Source organism: Argentina anserina, chromosome 3, assembly GCF_933775445.1.
Source record: "Argentina anserina chromosome 3, drPotAnse1.1, whole genome shotgun sequence".
In the NCBI taxonomy this organism is placed as follows: domain Eukaryota; kingdom Viridiplantae; phylum Streptophyta; class Magnoliopsida; order Rosales; family Rosaceae; genus Argentina; species Argentina anserina.
In genome coordinates, this window is record NC_065874.1 from 16,641,648 (window position 1) to 16,659,089 (window position 17,442).

At 37.0% G+C, this 17,442-nt stretch overlaps 1 protein-coding gene across 3 annotated transcripts; it reads left to right on the top strand.

The window, feature by feature from the left end:
* The first annotated feature begins 3,526 nt into the window (after window positions 1–3,526).
* Window positions 3,527–11,875, top strand: LOC126787743 (uncharacterized). 3 transcript variants are annotated; one of them, XM_050513644.1, is made up of 16 exons: window positions 3,527–3,879; window positions 4,220–4,573; window positions 4,909–5,152; window positions 5,689–5,966; window positions 6,174–6,341; window positions 6,511–7,275; window positions 7,374–7,459; window positions 7,971–8,033; window positions 8,149–8,237; window positions 8,325–8,390; window positions 8,664–9,260; window positions 9,385–9,456; window positions 9,626–9,696; window positions 9,799–9,856; window positions 10,403–10,664; window positions 10,850–11,875. In XM_050513644.1, exons 2-16 carry the CDS (start codon window positions 4,299–4,301, stop codon window positions 11,482–11,484), a joined length of 3,729 nt encoding a protein of 1,242 aa, XP_050369601.1. In that variant the 5' UTR covers window positions 3,527–3,879; window positions 4,220–4,298; the 3' UTR covers window positions 11,485–11,875. The 3 variants fall into 3 exon arrangements, with proteins under 3 accessions (XP_050369601.1, XP_050369600.1, XP_050369602.1); XM_050513643.1 differs by having other exon boundaries at window positions 4,223–4,573; XM_050513645.1 differs by having other exon boundaries at window positions 4,223–4,573; window positions 6,177–6,341.
* Window positions 11,876–17,442: the final 5,567 nt, after the last annotated feature.

The window sequence follows — 17,442 nt, forward strand, 5'->3', positions numbered from 1 at the left end:
CCTACATTCATATATACTCTATTGTTAACCCGATCAAGTGGCGATCATGACTCATGAGATTTAACTTCGATATTGGTACAAAATCTGTATCAAGAAGGCTAATAAAATCGCATATTGCCTGTTGGTAAGGGCAAATGTATATGAGGTCAAGTTTTAGTAAGGGAAAATGTAGAGTATCGTACCCAAGGGATTGGGAAAAACTTAACTCTAACTAAATTTCCGCAAGAAAAACTAGAAAAATATGATTTCTAAATTTTTACAAGTTTACAACCTTAGTCCTTTAGAAGCTAAGAGTCATGGAGATGGTATTAACAAGTGGTAGTGAATTGGCTTGGTTGATTTTAGAATTAAGCTAAGCAAACTAATTCTTGCACAAAAACAACAAAGAAAGGTAAATGTAGAGGTAGAATCAAAATAGGGGTAGAGACTTAGGCATTGCACCTAGCATTACTCATGCACAAATGTAACTCAAGATTAATGCATAAACATATTTGACAAACTTCCTCCTAGTGCTTTGGTGAAGCTACCCAGAAACAAACTAATCATGCAATTTAACAAGTCTTTTGGAGCCAAATTAAATCACACAATCTTAGTCCCAATTATATTACCTTATAATACAAGTGGGCTATGTACCACAAACATAACACCCCCTTAGAGCAATTACATTCATGACACAAGCATTAAGTTTAAGGTAAGAAATTCAAGCAACTTAATATTTCCCGTAAGAAACACTAAGCCACCACCTAAAGGTTACCCATGCTCACGGATTCAAGAAGTTGTCAAGTTCTAATTCATTAATTACCTAAATATGTTTCTAGGTGACAAAACTAGCAACACATTTAGTAAGTATTTTAAGTGTATAACCCATAGATTCAACATGCATCAACATTTATTAAGAGTAAAATGAATTCATTAGCACATGAGTTTGGCTAGGGCTAGCCTAGCCTCAAATCCAACTACTCACAACCCACTAAATACAACAAACTCTTGAAATTGAAATACATCAAAAGAGAAGTAGAGTAAAGAGAGAAGAGATTACCAAGGGTTTGGTACAAATGATACTAATGGGTTCTAACAAAGGAAGAACTCCATGAACACCATACTTATGGACACAATGTAGGAACAAAGACCAAGGGTTGAGGATGACTATGAGTAGAGGACGAAGAGAGTGAAGTGAGTATGGCTTTGGTAAAACCCACACACTATCACAACTCTTTACTCCAACCCAAATCTATGAAACAAGTTTGTGATTGATCAAAAGTGTAAATGATCTTTGGTTTTTGGTGAAAACCAAAGACACTTTACACTTCTCTCTACAAAACTTGATATCAATGACTTAGGCTTAAGAAAACTATGTTAAAATTATGGAAAATATGAAGTTTTGATGGAGTTTTAGTGTTGTAAAGGGTGCATTCTGTTTTTGGGGAGAATGAATGTATTTAAAGGTCTTAGGGTTACAAATGAAGGGTGCAGATGTAAGAGGATGAATGACTAGATATGGTGGACAAAGGTGGAAGCACAAATTGTGGATCTTGTTCTTGAAATGCTCCCATTCATTTGTCTTTTTCTATTATAAATTTGAATTTAAATTTAAATCCACCATCAATGCTATATTGACTTATTGACTTCAGCCACCACCATTTTCGGTAACCACATTCTCATCGTCGGAGTTTGACCAGTATTTTCCGGCGTTGACTTTTGTCTTCTTGTGAAATTTTCACATTTGCTCCTTTTTGGCTTGAAACTTTCACATAATCAGAATGTGAGCTAAAACCACTCATGTTGACATGTTTCCGATCATTTGCACATTTTCCTAGTATGAGTAGAAAACGTAATAAGAAATAATAAATATATAAAAGATAAAATAAAAGAATAAGAATAAGGCAAACATTACTAGGTTAATATTAACCAAACATTGCTTCTTTTGAATTCTTTTTTTAGGTCGAAAGTCATGCGTTGCTTAGTTAGGCACACAATATTGTTCAATTAACTCTTGCCATGCAGACTCCATCATTGCAATATTCAGTTCATCGATCAATACATACAAGCTTCTTTTATTTAATTTTTCCGACAAAACCGAACTAACTTATGAGAAGCGATATCATGAAGTGGTATAAAAACAAGCAATCTCGATTGTATATAGTACGGAGTGGAATTAGAAGACTTGCATCCCTGTTAAATTGTACAAACTATCAAACGTATATTGAAATGTACAAATGCAACATGTGTCATTTGTGTAAAGAACAAACAAAAATTAGGAATAGAAGTCGAGAACCCATGCTGAAAGCAAAAACAAAGAATCTTATGAGGAAAAAATTTCGCATCAGATCCTAAACTATTGTGGTAAGTCCAATGTAGTACTAAACCTCAAAGTTGTACTAGTGTAGTACCAAACTTGTAATTTGATATCAACAAAGGGTCTGAGCTTAATTTCCATTACGGCTCCGTTTTCTCAGTTACGTGTCCCGCACGTGACCACAAAAAAAATTCGACATTGGTACCCAAATTCTTGTGGCAAGGTTAATGTAGTATCCCAACTCTGATTTGTACCAATGTAATATCCAAACTTGTTTTTCGCTATCAATGAGGGATCTGAAGCCAATTTTCGTCATGGCTCTTTCTTGAGGGTCAAATAAAAAGGGTATTTACCTAAATAATCATATGTGCATTCTAATGCCCCAAATAAGAAACTCTTATTATAAATATCTGGAATTTAGAAACAACTTACAGTAATTGGGTAAAACACAAACTCATTCTCATTACACTCTGGACACCTCACCACAATGGTGCGGCATCCTCCTCCTCCACCTTCTCTCATCCTCACTACCTCTTTCTTCACCACCAACACCATCTTCGAGCTTTTCCACCTCTTTAGAACCCCCGATCTATCGTCACATCACACTCGTAGACCTTCACTATGAGATTCTTAACCGCCGACTGCACTACATTACATGCCTCGAATGTCGTAGGTAGAGTGAGAGAATGTCGTAGGTGGATGAGGTGAGGGAGACAATGTGGTGGCTCAAGGCGGAGCTGGGAGAAGTCGTCTTCGTCATGGTTGAAGAGATTGGAAGAAACATAACCCGTAGTGTTGCTTTGTCTCGAAATCTAAGTTTATAAATAAAGTGTGGAAGGACTGAGAGTGAAGGAGAAAAAGAAGAAAAGGGGAAGAGACAAGAGGTTACAACACATGACCCATAAGACCGAGTTGTGATAGAAATTGACTTCAGACCCCACGTTGATAGCGAAAAATGAGTTTGGGTACTACATTTGTACAACTCAGAGTTTGAGTACTACATTGACCTTGCCAACAAGAGTTTATGTACGAATGTTGAATTTTTTTTTGTGGCTACGTGAGGGACACGTGACCGAGAAAACGGAGTCCTAACGGAAATTGGGCTCAGATCCTTTGTTGATAGTGAATTACAAGTTGAGGTATTACGCTGTATAACTTTGAGGTTGTGTACTACATTAGCCTTGCCACAATAGTTTAGGACCTAATAGGGAAATTTTTTCATCTTATAACTCCTCCGGCAACCGCCACGTACGCCGTGCGCAAATCAAAGAGCAGCCATCATTTGGAGTCGGATTCGGAGACGGAGTTCTAGTTGCAGTGTTGGACTGGGAAGTCGACTAGGGTTAGAAACGGAATGTCAGTGTGTTCCAAAAGCATCAAATATCCTCGCGAAAAAAAAGAGAAAACATTTATCCATAAAAATAGGTGTCCCCCCTGCCTCTCTCTTTGATCTCTCAATTTCACCTCGTTTCCTCTCAATCGCCTCCAATTTCTCCCCAATTCTCTCAAAACCCAATTCCCCAATCCCCTCACTTAGGGCTCCCCCGCCCCCGATTCAATCCACCTCCCGCCGCCGCCAACCGGTAAGTAAAAATGCGACAGTTGCTTATTACCATTAGCTGATTATGATTCCCGTAAATTCATTACTTCTAAGCTCCAGGGGTTTTCGGTCTTGCTAGATTTTCGGCTCTTGATTTCGTCGTAGATTCTAGAAAGTCTTGAAATCTATATATTGAGCTCAGCACTTGACTATTTATTTATTTTACTGTTGATGTTTACTGTTTAGAGAAGTGATTCAGTCGGCGGTGGAGCTCGATTTGTAGTGGCTAGTGTAGTTTGATTATAGCTACTTTTCGATGACGATATGTGTTTAGTGTAGTTGAAAGGTTATGATGTTTTATGTTGTTTTTTGTATCGTGGAAGCAGGTAGAGGCGAAATCGAGTTGAATTTTTTTCGGAGTGGGCGATCGGTGAGTTGAGGAGGTAGGGAGTTGAGATACTGATGTTAAGCCCCGGGAGTAATGTAAGACGGGGTAATGCAGCACAGTCATCAGCGATGCCTCCCTTGCCGCAGTGTTTGCCGTTGGAGCCGATTATGTTAGGGAATCAGAAGTGCACGCGGTCGGGGGAGCTGAGGCGAGTTCTTGGATTCCCGCTTGGGAGTGCGTCGGAGGACCATTCTTTTGGAGCTTCGAATCCTAAGCCTACGCCTTCCGTGGCGACGGAGGAGCTGAAGAGCTTTAAAGAAAGCGTGCAAGATGCCTCCAGGAAGTCCAGGTTCAGTACATTTTCCGTATCGCTACCTATTTATTGTGATAAAATTACACATTAACGATGGTTTTGTTGTCTCAAAAGTAATTGTTATCGTTGGTCGTTTAAATCGCTAATGCATATTTTTAAAATCCTTGTAGCATTTCGTAAGTGATCAAAGTTCGCCTACCTTATCCTAAAATGAAAACATTGCTGTTTTGGTGACTGAGGATTGCTAGTTTTAATTTGGGAATTGTCCCTATATGATGTACAGGCTTAATAAATGGTCCCCATAATCTTCTCCTAGTGGAACACAGACAAGAACTTATGTTCCGTATGCTAACATGGTTTTTGATTACCAGGGACAGAGCAAAAATGCTGCGGGAATCCATATTCAAATTGGATAAGTTTAGAGATGCTTTGACCTCAAAGAAGCGACAACGGAGTGATCTTTCATCAAGTGAGAGGTCGAATGGAGTAGGTTTAGTGAAACTGGGAAGTCAAATACCTAAAAATCCTCATGGAGTTATGACTCAAAGACTAGAAGACAGATCCAAGGGTGCTGGCCTTAGTAAACGCGTTCGTACATCAGTGGCTGATGTGCAGGTTCGCATTTAAAAGTAACTCTGAATTTTTGTATTGAAAAAAATGCATGTTATCCCAACTTTTCTCCCAAAGTTTGATCTCGTAATCTCTGTGGTCCATGTATGCTCACCACATCATTTATAGAACTTGTTTGAACCGATGTGAACTTACTGAGTGTGTTGGGGAAAACAGTTGGGTCCCTTATCATCATCCTTGGCAGATTCCAAACATGCAGTAGAAATACATGTTATGTTTCCTTTCAACAACTATTTAACTAAGGTTACTATCTCTAGAATACTTATGTAATATAAATAATCCCAGTTTGGTCTTTATAGAAGGAATAGAGAATGAAACAAATACATAAAAAAAGAAGTTTCCTGTCCCTGTCTACTTTTCAGAACAGAAACAAATTACTGAATTGATTGGAGAGTTTGATGCCTTTAAGGTTGCAAGCAGCTTTCTTTCCATTCACTATGCTTCATGCCTTTGAGTTGATGAGTACAATGCTTCTTCCTCATTCAGCTCTTTAAGATGTAAACTCTTTCTAAATTCTGCAGGGAGAAGCTAGGTCAGCTGCCACCTCAAGGCAGAAGGTGGTCACAGACAAGGACGAAAACATGCTTCATGCTGTTGGTGGGGCTTCTGTTCGGATTGAAGAAAAGACCCATGGATTGCCTTCTGGAGGTGAAGGGTTAGATCAAAAAACAAAAAAGAAACGGTCTGTGGGATCAGTGAGCAATAGGGTTATGGGTAATGAACAGGATGTAACAAGAGCTACTCACCCAAAACTGAATGGTGATTCTAAGTTACGATCTTGTGATTCTAATATTTTCAGGTATCATGTTAATTTGATAATTATCTTCCACCCGAGGTTCCCATTATCTTAGTGCTTATCAAGTCTCTACCATGAGTATTTCTTGAGAATAGATATACTTCTACTGTATCTTGCAGTTATTCTATATGATGATATGAACATGTACAATTAAAAAGAGTATGAGGGAAAATGAACTGTTTTATAATGTAAAGATTATCATTTTTTTAGCAGATTAAAATCCTCTCCTGGAGTTAGCGGAAACAACAAGTCCGACGGGTCTGTAGAATCTATGACTTTTAGTACCTCTACAGTACTCAAGAACGGGCTGGAAAGTGCTGCTATGAAAGACCGTTCAACTGTATTAGAGCAGAAGGTTGTCTTGAAAGCAAACCATAGGTATGTATTTCGTTCTGATATTTCCTTATTTATAAGTTCATTTTGACAGTGCATTCATTTGGACAGTTAGTAAACTCTTATTTGATTAAAAGCCGATTTGATTGCCGATAATCTAGGTTTCGATTTGTTAATATGAGGTTAATGATTTCTTCATGGCTCTGCACATCAGGATAAAAGTACAAGAGGATAACTCCACAGGCAGTCCTAGTACTGTGATAAAGGGAAAGGTCTCCAGGGCACCACGAACAGGTTCCAGCATGAGTGTAGACTCACCTACTGTTCCTCCTTTATGTGGAGTTCTTCAGGCCTGGGAGCAGCATACTAGTCAAAACAAAATCCAAGCAGCAAGTGGGATTAATAATCAGAAGCACACAATGCCTAACGGTTCTTCTATAGCTATGGCCCAGTGGGTTGGTCAGAGAACACATAAAACCTCCCGCGCAAGGAGGACAAATCTAGTCTCTCCTGTATCAAACAATGGCGAGGCACAGATTTGCAATCAAGGCGTTGCAACTTCTGATTTCCATGCTAGAACTTCCTCTGTTGGGACTGGTGGAGCACAACTTGCCAGCAGTTTAGATAATCATACCCCCAAATTTAAAAAGGAACTTCAGAATCCTTCGTCTCCTTATGGGTTGTCTGGAAGTGAAGAACTGGGAGCTGGTGAAAACAAGTGGAGAGATAAGGGGACAAACAACAGTGACATTGCCATAGCCACAGAGCAAAAGGCTGGGGCATATTTATCACCCATGAAGAGGAGTAAATTACCAAATAATGAATCAGGAGATGGTGTGCGAAGACAAGGAAGAAGTGGAAGGGGTCCGACTACATTGTTGACCAGGCCTGGCATTCCTCCAATGAGGGTGAAATCAGAGAACATACCAACCAAAAAGCATCTTGAAGACATGAAGCCTGTGACTGATAACAATAAAAGGTGTCTAAACTATTCTGTTTTTTTTTTCCTCGTGGAGGTCTTGGTTTAATGATTTTATTATAAATACTGACTGGTATCTTTATATTGATGGAATATAGTAAAATAGGCCGGCTACCTCCAAAAAAGCAGAAAGATCGCAAAGCCTTAACTCGTGTTCAGTCAATAAGTTCATCAGATATTACAGGTAATGTTGACATAATATATGTAGTTTCAGCTATGTTGATTTTCAAACTTTTAGTGTGGTCTATAGTTATTCAATGTAAATTATTCCATGGGTGTGATTGCAAATATAAAATCAGTATTCCGACAGCATGGACAACACTGGATTTTCTCATATGTTCTTGATACTCAACTGAACATTTTGTATTTACTAGCAATTTCATGTAGTTAGAATCATATATGCAACAGATTCTCCATCTCCTTTTCTCTTTTCTCTCTTCTATTCAGAAAAGAGGACAATGATAAACCTGTGTCTAGTGTAAAAAGATCTGTTACTTGCTTCTTATGCTATACATCTTTATATTTTCAGGAAGAAGTTTATTGTTACTCCTTTTGATCATGAGTTTACAGTATCCATTTGTTTGTCATTTGCAGTGTTTGTTTTAACTTGTTCTATCTGAAATATATTGCAGAGAACTGTATTAATAGACCTTCGTTGTGTTACCTTTTAATTTGTATTGGATTGTCCTTTCCAGGTGAATCTGATGATGATCATGAAGAACTGTATTTGGCTGCCAATTCAGCTCGTGATGCTAATAGTATGCATTTTACTCTTTCAGTACATGCACACGCAATTCAACAGTTTGCTGCAAAATCAGCTTGGTTATGTTAGATATCTGTACCAGTCACTAACAATGTAGTTGGTTTCTGTAGGTCTTGCATGCTCTGGTCCATTTTGGAAAAAAATGGAATCCATTTTTGGTTCTCTAACCTCAGAGGACATATCCTACCTGAAGCGGCAGGTAATGAATTGTATACCCTGATGCATCTAAAATTGTATAAGGTCTTGTCGCATACACTTAAATATTCCTTTCTTCATTTTTGGACAGCTAAGTCTTGCTGAGGAGCTTGATGAGAGTTTGTCTTGGATTCTTGGTGATGAAAAAAATGTTACGGTATACATCTGGCCATGATTCAATAAACTTTATCTGTTTATTAACTTTGAGATCTTCAATCTTTATATTCACTGAAAACATGCAATAGGAAACAAGTCTATCTCTTTCATGAATATTGAATTTTGTTTCGTTATACAAGTAGCCATGATTCTGTAAGTTTCATCTGCTGATAAACTTTGAGATCTTCACTCTTTATGTTCAACTGAAAACATGTAATAGGAAACAAGTCTATCTCTTTCATGAATATTGATTAGTTGTAAACTTGTCATTCAGGGTGCTATTAGGCATAGAGAAGTGCCTAATTGTTCAGGGGAAAGACAAGGGAACAATTTTAATCAAGACTCTTCGAAGACTGAATCTTTATGTGATAAATTTGGCATCAGAAGGTTGGATAAAGTTACTCCACTATACCAAAGAGTTCTTTCTGCTTTGATTCAAGAAGATGAAAGTGAAGAACTGTACAACCTCAGGGAAGGCAAAAGTATGCACCTACAGTGTGCAAGTGATGATTCTCATTGTGGTTCATGTAACCAGAGCGATGTTGGACCCAAAGATTGGGACAGAATGGAATCAGAAGTTGAGTCGAAAGTGGACATTCAGAATCAGAAAAGTTGTTTGTTGGACAGAGTTTCTTTTGATCTAAGTGGTGGAACTAATACATTCAGGAATAGAAATCGGGAACAGTGGCACGGAGATGACGAATTTTCTCATTCTGATGCGGCTCATACCTATGAAATATATCCTGGTCAATTACAACATAGGGATGCAAGTACTCCTAGCTATCCATCTGATTTCCAATATCAGTCTATGTGCCTGGATGATAAGCTTCTTCTGGAATTGCAGAGTATTGGGTTATATCCAGAGACACCGGTAAGATCTTATTTTGCACATGGTTTCAATATGAAGCTTTTTGGCAAGTAATGTGCCTTTATTGTTGTTAAATATGTTATCTATGGTTCTCACATTCGTCATTGTAAATTAACCATTTCTGTAGCCGGATCTAACAAGTGGAGAAGAAGTTATTAATCAAGATATAATGGAACTCGAGCAAGGACTACATCAACAGGTTATATTTTCTCAGATAGTAGGCTATATGAATCACAAACCTGTACTGAATTTTACAGTGAATTTAATGACCCTCTCTAGATTCTGTGGTTTCCATTCGAACTTCTCTTTCTGTATAAATTTCTTTTCTCCCCTGTTTCTCATTATTTACATTTTCTTATAACTGATAGATTGGGCGGAAGAAGAAAAGCTTAGCAAAAATTGATAAAACCATTCAAAAAGAAGCATCTGCAGAAAAACGGTATGTTCCACATTGTGGGAGTTGTCTTACTGATTGGATCTTTTTCTCTCTTTTGGTGTTGTTCACTCGTGAAGTTTTAAATTAATGTGGTTGTATATACAGGAGAATTGAACTAGTTGCAATGGACCAGCTTATTGCAATGGCTTACAGAAAACGAATGGTAATTTGTTTAATCCTGTTTATCAGAATTTATGCTTGGTAATTTTGCAATGTCCAGATGTCTTCTTGATCCAGACATCTTATGGGAACTTAAACACATATGCTATGTCAAATCTCTTTAGGCGTAACTCTAGTGTGGTTAACTTTGCTATCAAGAGGTCATTCTGTGAGTTAAATTTATCCTGGACAGAGTGGTGCTATCTTCATCCACTCATCTATGTCCCAACAGCTGATTACTTCTAGAAATCCTGGGACAGAGATGTGGCAACATGGCACTTTTTACACCACTTCCGTTTTTCGTACCCCAGTTTAGTAATGATTTGAATCTTTCCATGCACAAAATAATGTAAAATGAATTATGAAACTTGAAAAAGAAAAAGAAAAAAAATCATTTCCAAAAAAAAAAAAAAAATTATTGTGAACAATGCCTTTGCTTATTGCTATCATCAGGTAGAAGGTGACAGGGTGGCAAACTCCCTAGGCGCACCGGAACCTTCAATATTTAATCATATGAACCACTGACACTTTTGTCACTCCCATTTTTCAGGCATGCCGTGGGTATAATGGTTCAAAAAGCGCTGTCCGCAAGGTTTTGAAACACGTTGCAATGGCTTTTCTCAAACGCACACTTGCTCATTGTCGGAAATTTGAAGAGAGGGGCATAAGTTGCTTTAATGATCCCGCTCTGCAGAATGTCTTCTTCTCTTTGCCAACAGGCAACAATCTTGGAAAATCTGTTGACTGTGTTGGCTCCGGGACTGCTAGTAATACGTGCAATGAAGTTCATCAAACCGAAGTCAGAGGATCAGGTATGTTGAGTTGGACTTGATTGTATGATGTCAATGGAGCATTTATACAAGCAGGGATCAGATATTACTCATTGAGGAGATTACTTTTTTTTTGGCACGCTTTCTTCTCCAGCTCATTTTGGAGTCGGATTTTTTTATTACTTACAATATGGGATTGCCTTTTCAATTTCATCCTACATGTGCAGTTTCCAGCGGGTTGGGCAGATATGATTCCCACAGTGATAATGTTTACAAGGGTTCATCAGAGGCTCTACACGTTATCGTTGACTCATCTGCAGAAGATTCTTCCAAACAGGGATCCATACAGACCTTGAATAAGGACAAGGGCAAGAAGAGGGAAGTGCTGCTTAGTGATATTCTTGGGAGTGCTTCCTCAAGGATAACTTCAACCGTTGACTCCAATGAAATAAAAGAAAAGAGAAGCGAGAGAGAAAAAGACCAGAGTAGAGATAATTTGAGAACCAGTGCTCAGGGTGGAGCCGGTGAACGCAAAATGACAGGGATGCCCCAGCAGAACAGCAATAACTTATCAAGTCACCCAGTGCCTAATTCGAGTAATAGAAGAGGGAGAGTAGGGCCACCATTACCTGGTCATACTCCTGTACATTCATCTAAAGAGCCAGAGGAACCCATCGATTATGCAAATTTGCAACTAGATGAATTTAATACGATGGAGGAGTTAGGCCCTTCTCTTGAAATCAATGAAAATCAAGATCTTGGTTCATGGCTGAACTTTGATGACGATGGACTGCAAGACCATGACTGCATTGGTCTTGAAATACCAATGGATGATCTCACAGGCTTGAGTATGCTTATCTAAGATGGTACTATCTACCACCCCATTGCCTGTGGTTGCAGACAAGGATGTAACTTTCATATCAGGCTCGGTGCACACTGATGATCTAATTTGGTTGCTGCATGTGTCGAAAGTGATTAGTCTCCACTGCTTGTCAAGATTTCTGGTCATGCAGTAGCTTCTGCTGTAGACAAGGAGTCGATAGTGTAATTGCTAGAATTGTAACTGCAATTGAAGACAGTATTTGTTACTTGACCAGAGATGGTCCAAGCTTGAATTCTGGAGCATACCCAAGGTTTTAAACATCTCCGCAATTGCTGAAACTCTTGTAATTGTTCAATGCACCAATATTTACCAAACTCCCAGAATTTGTGTAAGTTTGTTTACAAAAGTAACATATAATCGAAATTATTTTAACCGACATTTCTGTACAGTATTCATTTTCCAAAATTCTATGTACTCCAGTTTGCTCCAGGTTCGGCACATACCGCACAGAAGTATGGCACAGCCGTCAAAAGCAAACTAGTAGAGTTCAACACCCGACTGTAGCCACTGTTGCTGGTACCTATAAGGCTATGGAACATGCATCAGCATTTCTTGTGGAAGACAACAGTGTCATTTTTGTGATGACTTCGTGAGTGTGCCATGCGATAGTTCAAATGAAAAACAATAGTATGAAATGAGTAATTGAATCATTCTTAAGTTGGTTGAGATTCATCTCTAACATTTCTTAGAAATGGTACAAACTAGATTATCAACTATCGATCAAGATAATCATAGAGCTAATTACTTTATTGGCCATACATGCAAGTTAATCATATCAATTATCATAGATCACGGTTGGTTTGGTTAGTAATTTGTATTATTGTGTGCGTTTTTACTGAAAACTATACGACAAACAGATGTATGCTTGTTCTTATCACCAACTAAAACAGTTGACCACAAATCTGTACTATGGTTTATGTATTACTCAAATCACCATCTACCAACAAAAAGTCAATACGAATTAAGTTTAGATGATAATGTCAAATTGTCAATCAATTGGAAGCACTGGATTTGTTCTGTTAGCTACTACTTGTCCCTCTCGCTATATATGTTTATAGGAAGATCAGGTCGGCTAGCTTTAGCAATCATGCTAGTCAATGTCAAGAATAATCTCTTGTATAATCACAAAGGATATTGTTTAAAAACAATAGTGATATACAATTCAAGTCCATGAGAATGAAAATGAGTTTCTCTTCATAGATCAATATGAAGAAATATTTGACAATAATAGTAATAAAGAAGATCAACTACGTAAAATGCATGAAATGATGAACATATGAAAATTAGATAATTGAGAAAGGTTAATGCCTCACGGACCCATTAATGATTTATCAAGGCAATTGAGCTAGACAGGTTTTGGATATATATATATATATATATATAATGAGTTTTTCAGGTGCGAAGGTCTGTATCTTAAGTTAAGGTACGGATTTTCATTTTTATCAACTTTTCGATCGATTTTTCACATCTGCACCGTCCAATATCTAGGTTATAATGTATAGATCATCTCCATAAAATTTCAGCCGATTTCATGATCGTTAAGATATCAAACTAATCAAAACCAATGGACGTATTGAATTTGCCGAACCTGAACCGTTCGTATTTTGAGTAGAAAATCGAAGTTATGAGTACCTTAACGGTGATGGAATCTGGTGAAATTTTTTGAAGATGATCTATATGTTATAACCTAGATATTTGACGGTGGAGATGTGAAAATTAGATCGAAAGGTTGGTCACAAATGAAAATCCGTACCTTAAGCTAAGATAAGGGTCTCGTTACCTTAAAAACCCCGCATATATATATATATATGTATATATATATATACTCGAACATCAGGATGATCGACTTTCGTCAACTCTACGATCGAGTCTCGACTTAATTGTTGCATGAATTATGTGTAGCATTGGTTAATTTGATTGGACTTTGCATGTTTTCTTTGCTATTGTACAGCAACTAATTCGACCGTGCTCAGTTCGGAGATGCAAATGGACCATAAACTATATTTTAGTACCATTTATTTAGCCATTTTATTTCCTATGTGGGTAGTAGTGTAATGATATTGTGTTTCACACATGGGACATAGCATGATTAGCAAGTTTACCTGAAATTGGTTCTAAATTAACATATGCATACTTTGCCTTCCACTTTCTTTCACTGAAAAGTAATGACGAATGCACCATTAACCTTTGATAAAACAAACCTGATAAAAAAAGACATACTTTAGAGTAAAGGAAGATAGGATTATTAATTTGTAGCCTCTTGATACTAACGGGGATAAGAAAGTTATACTGATAGTGATCGATATATTGGCCTACCCTAGCCTGCTTGTCTGCTTATATATTCTATATTTATCGTAATGGAACAAAAAGTGAAGTGTTCAATCAACAAATAAATTAAAGCAGTATCATCAATAAACAATCCAATGTGTGAGAGTAATTTAATCAACTACAGAAACATGTCATACTCGTCGTAAATATTCTAGCTTCTGCTCAAAGTTATGCAGCAAAATCTTCACAAAAAGATTCTTTATCAATCCGCAGCTATTTTAGTGATTAATTAAACTCGTCGATTATTTTACAAGCAAGGCATATAGATATTGGACGGTTCTAGCTTGTATCTATATGCATGCATGTAAGCATGTTTCAAACTTTAAATTGTGAGGTGTATATATAAATAGTAGCTATCCAGAGTGAAGCTTCACTATGAAATTACAGAGTGAAGTTCCAATTTTGACACACTTTTCGGTCAAATTTTTTCACGATAAGTGATTCAATATTTAGGTATGTTATTCAAGATCATCTCTACAAAGTTTCATCCAATTTAACAATGGTTTGAGCTTTCAAAATTGAGATTTACACGAACGGTTCATGTTGAACAGTTTTAATTCATTCATTGATTTAATCTAATTTTAATACCTTAACGATGTCCGAATTAGATGAAATTTTGTATAGATGATCTTGAATAACATACCTAAATATTGAATCACTTATGGTAAAAACAATTGATCGAAAAATGTGTCAAAACTAGAACTTCACTCTAGTTAGAGACTGTATATTATATATATATTCCGATCCAGTCAATCAGAAAGTAAACCTCATCGATCCTGGATGAAGGCTAGGGCAGGCAAACTATAAACTCGTTTGTTGAATTGCTAACTTTTATATCAAATTTTAAGCTATCCATTCATATTTATGAGGAAATAGGAGTAATAACGAATTACGTCAAAGTATCGAATCGAACAGGTCTGTTGAACTGCCCAATATGTCAGCCGTTTTTTTTTTCGAATTTTTGTACGTATGATGAAAGCTAAAGATAACGGTATATATATAACACCCTTATTATATCTGTACTGATCATAGTCTAATTGAAAGAGAGTAACAAGATCAATTCAGGGAGAAGTTTTGTCCATTTAAATAATTCTAGTATTAGACTTGAAGTACGTACGTGAAGTGTAATGATTTTAGTATTGACTTGTTGTTTCTTAATCTTTGTTCTTGTGTCACGAAGTTGTTTTTGATGAAAAAGATGATACGTATGCTGCAGCCTTCAGGCATGAAACTTATCGACAACAACAAATAAAACTAATTGTAATGTACGTAGCCAAGTGCTATAAAGCTAGTTCAACCAATTGTAACATTATCAGTTATTCAGTCAGCAGCGAAACGAGCTAACGAGTAACAGAGTAACAGGCTGCTTAAAGAAATGTGCAATTAATGTGGGGTTGAAACCATTACCGAAAGTTGATGTTATGGCCAAAATCCGACCGACCATCCGATTGTAAAAATTTATTCAAACTTTAACTTGGTCAAAATTGCAACTATATAAATCATGAATATTGACATCCTAAATGCTTTTGAGACGGTGCCAGAATTTTTAGGGTCGTCTATGATATCTTGATGTATTTAATACTCTTATTTACAACTAATAATACAAAAATTACAAATAATTTGAAATAGAATTTGCAACATTAACAACGAAGATACACTTAGCTGAAAAAAAAAGAAGCAAAGGCGCCATCTAGGGTTTCTCTCTAGATTTTCCTTCTGTTTAGCATCCTTTGTTGTCGTCGACCATCTCGGAGGGTTTTAATGCTCGATTTTCTGCCGCTCTTGCCATCAAAGAGAAAGGCAATGTGGCTTTTGCAGGGGCTGCTGGCAACACTACGATTTCACGACAACCTTTTGCCATGGGACGTTTGCTCGCTGTGAAGAAGAAGCCGGCTCTGAAAGCGGTGATCGGTGCTCTGATGTCTGTTTGGGGATACAAGCATTGTCTTCAGATGCGTGTGCATGGGGATATATACGTGATGAAGTTCAGGGAGGCTAAGAGGGACTATGTGGTTGCTAACGGGCCATGGTATATAACAGGGTTATGTTTGTTGCTGCGGCTTTCGACGGACTTTGTGATCCGGCTAAGGTTCCGATTTGGAGCTTCTTCGTCACGGTGGAGGTTTTTGGACTGCCGCCGACTCTTATGACTCCGGAGGCGCTTGAGTTGATTGGAGAATCACTGGGAGTGGTCGAGGAAGTGTTTGGGAAGGAGATAAACACTTTGACTTTCCATTAGTAGATCTTTTAATATATATTGTCTTACCATGTGTAGATCTTTTTACTTTCCTTTAATTCGAATCGAGAAATTCATCCCAATCTATAGGCAAAAGTTTAAAACCGGGTTTTCACTAAGAAACCAGTCCTCATTTCCGGATAAATCTATCTCCCCTACCGGGAAAAGTTGTAAACCGGCTTTCTGCCCCAAGTAAATCGGATTCTTCTTCTTCTTCTTCTTCTTCTTCTTCTTCTTCCTTTCCAATAGTGACAGTCTGATTCATAAAGCCCAACAGCTGCTTCAATCTAGATTGGATTCGGGTTTGGGAAACCTGTAAACGCCTTTTTGCTAATAAAGCGGGTTTCTTTTGACACGGAATCTGTTTGCATGTAGCGTTAACGGTACGGCGCTGCAACCAGTAAGCCAAGAGGTGGAATACCACAAAGAGAAAGTGTACCTAATAAAAAAGAAGTTTTTGTAATTGGTACATGTTTTCTTAAACCGCCCATAAGAACCATATTCTGACTTTTATCTGGAGAATATCCAACAATAGCTTCCATTGAGTGAATAATAGATCCAGATCCTAAAAACTATTTATTAGCTAATGCAATTATGCAAGGAAATAAACATTTTCATAAATAATGTAAATTTTCAATAATATATTATATTATTCACATATTCGAATAAATATGCATTCAAAAGGTATACATATTTTTTAAACGATTTTATTTTTGGGAGTTTATTTGGTTTATTTTTTAATTTTTTAAAATCGAAGAAAATAAAATTAAAGAACAAATATTTGAGAAAAATATATTGAGGAAACAAATATCAAATGTAGGGAATAATTCACAACCATTAGATATTTAAAAAATAATAATAACCATTAAATTTGAAAATGATTTGATAGTCTTTTTTCTTAACAATGATATTGCATAAATTTAGAAAAAATATGATGTGTTTATGTGACTGGACTTGACACACAAGATTAAGGCCTTTAAGACCTAAAATATTAAGGACCTATATCACTTCCTACTCATAAAAATTGATGTTTTTTCTCTATAATATAAATTATTTATGTTTTACAGGAGTTGTTGAGATGCTGAGTATCATATACATTGAACTACGGTGGAATATTTCGGATTTTTTTGTTCCAATTTCCCGCCCCATATTGTAATGTAGAACGGACTTCCACCATTTACGCAAATTACTACGTTTTATACTTATATTCAGGTCAAGTAGAAACACTAGCTGCTTCTCTCGAACACATGAATGCATGCACACCCATTTTTCGTCGTCCTTTACTGGATTAAATAATCTGCACTTGCAAATTAAGTTGTAACCACTTGATATAAATGAAGACCGAGTACGTAACAGCAACCCCCCTATTTTCG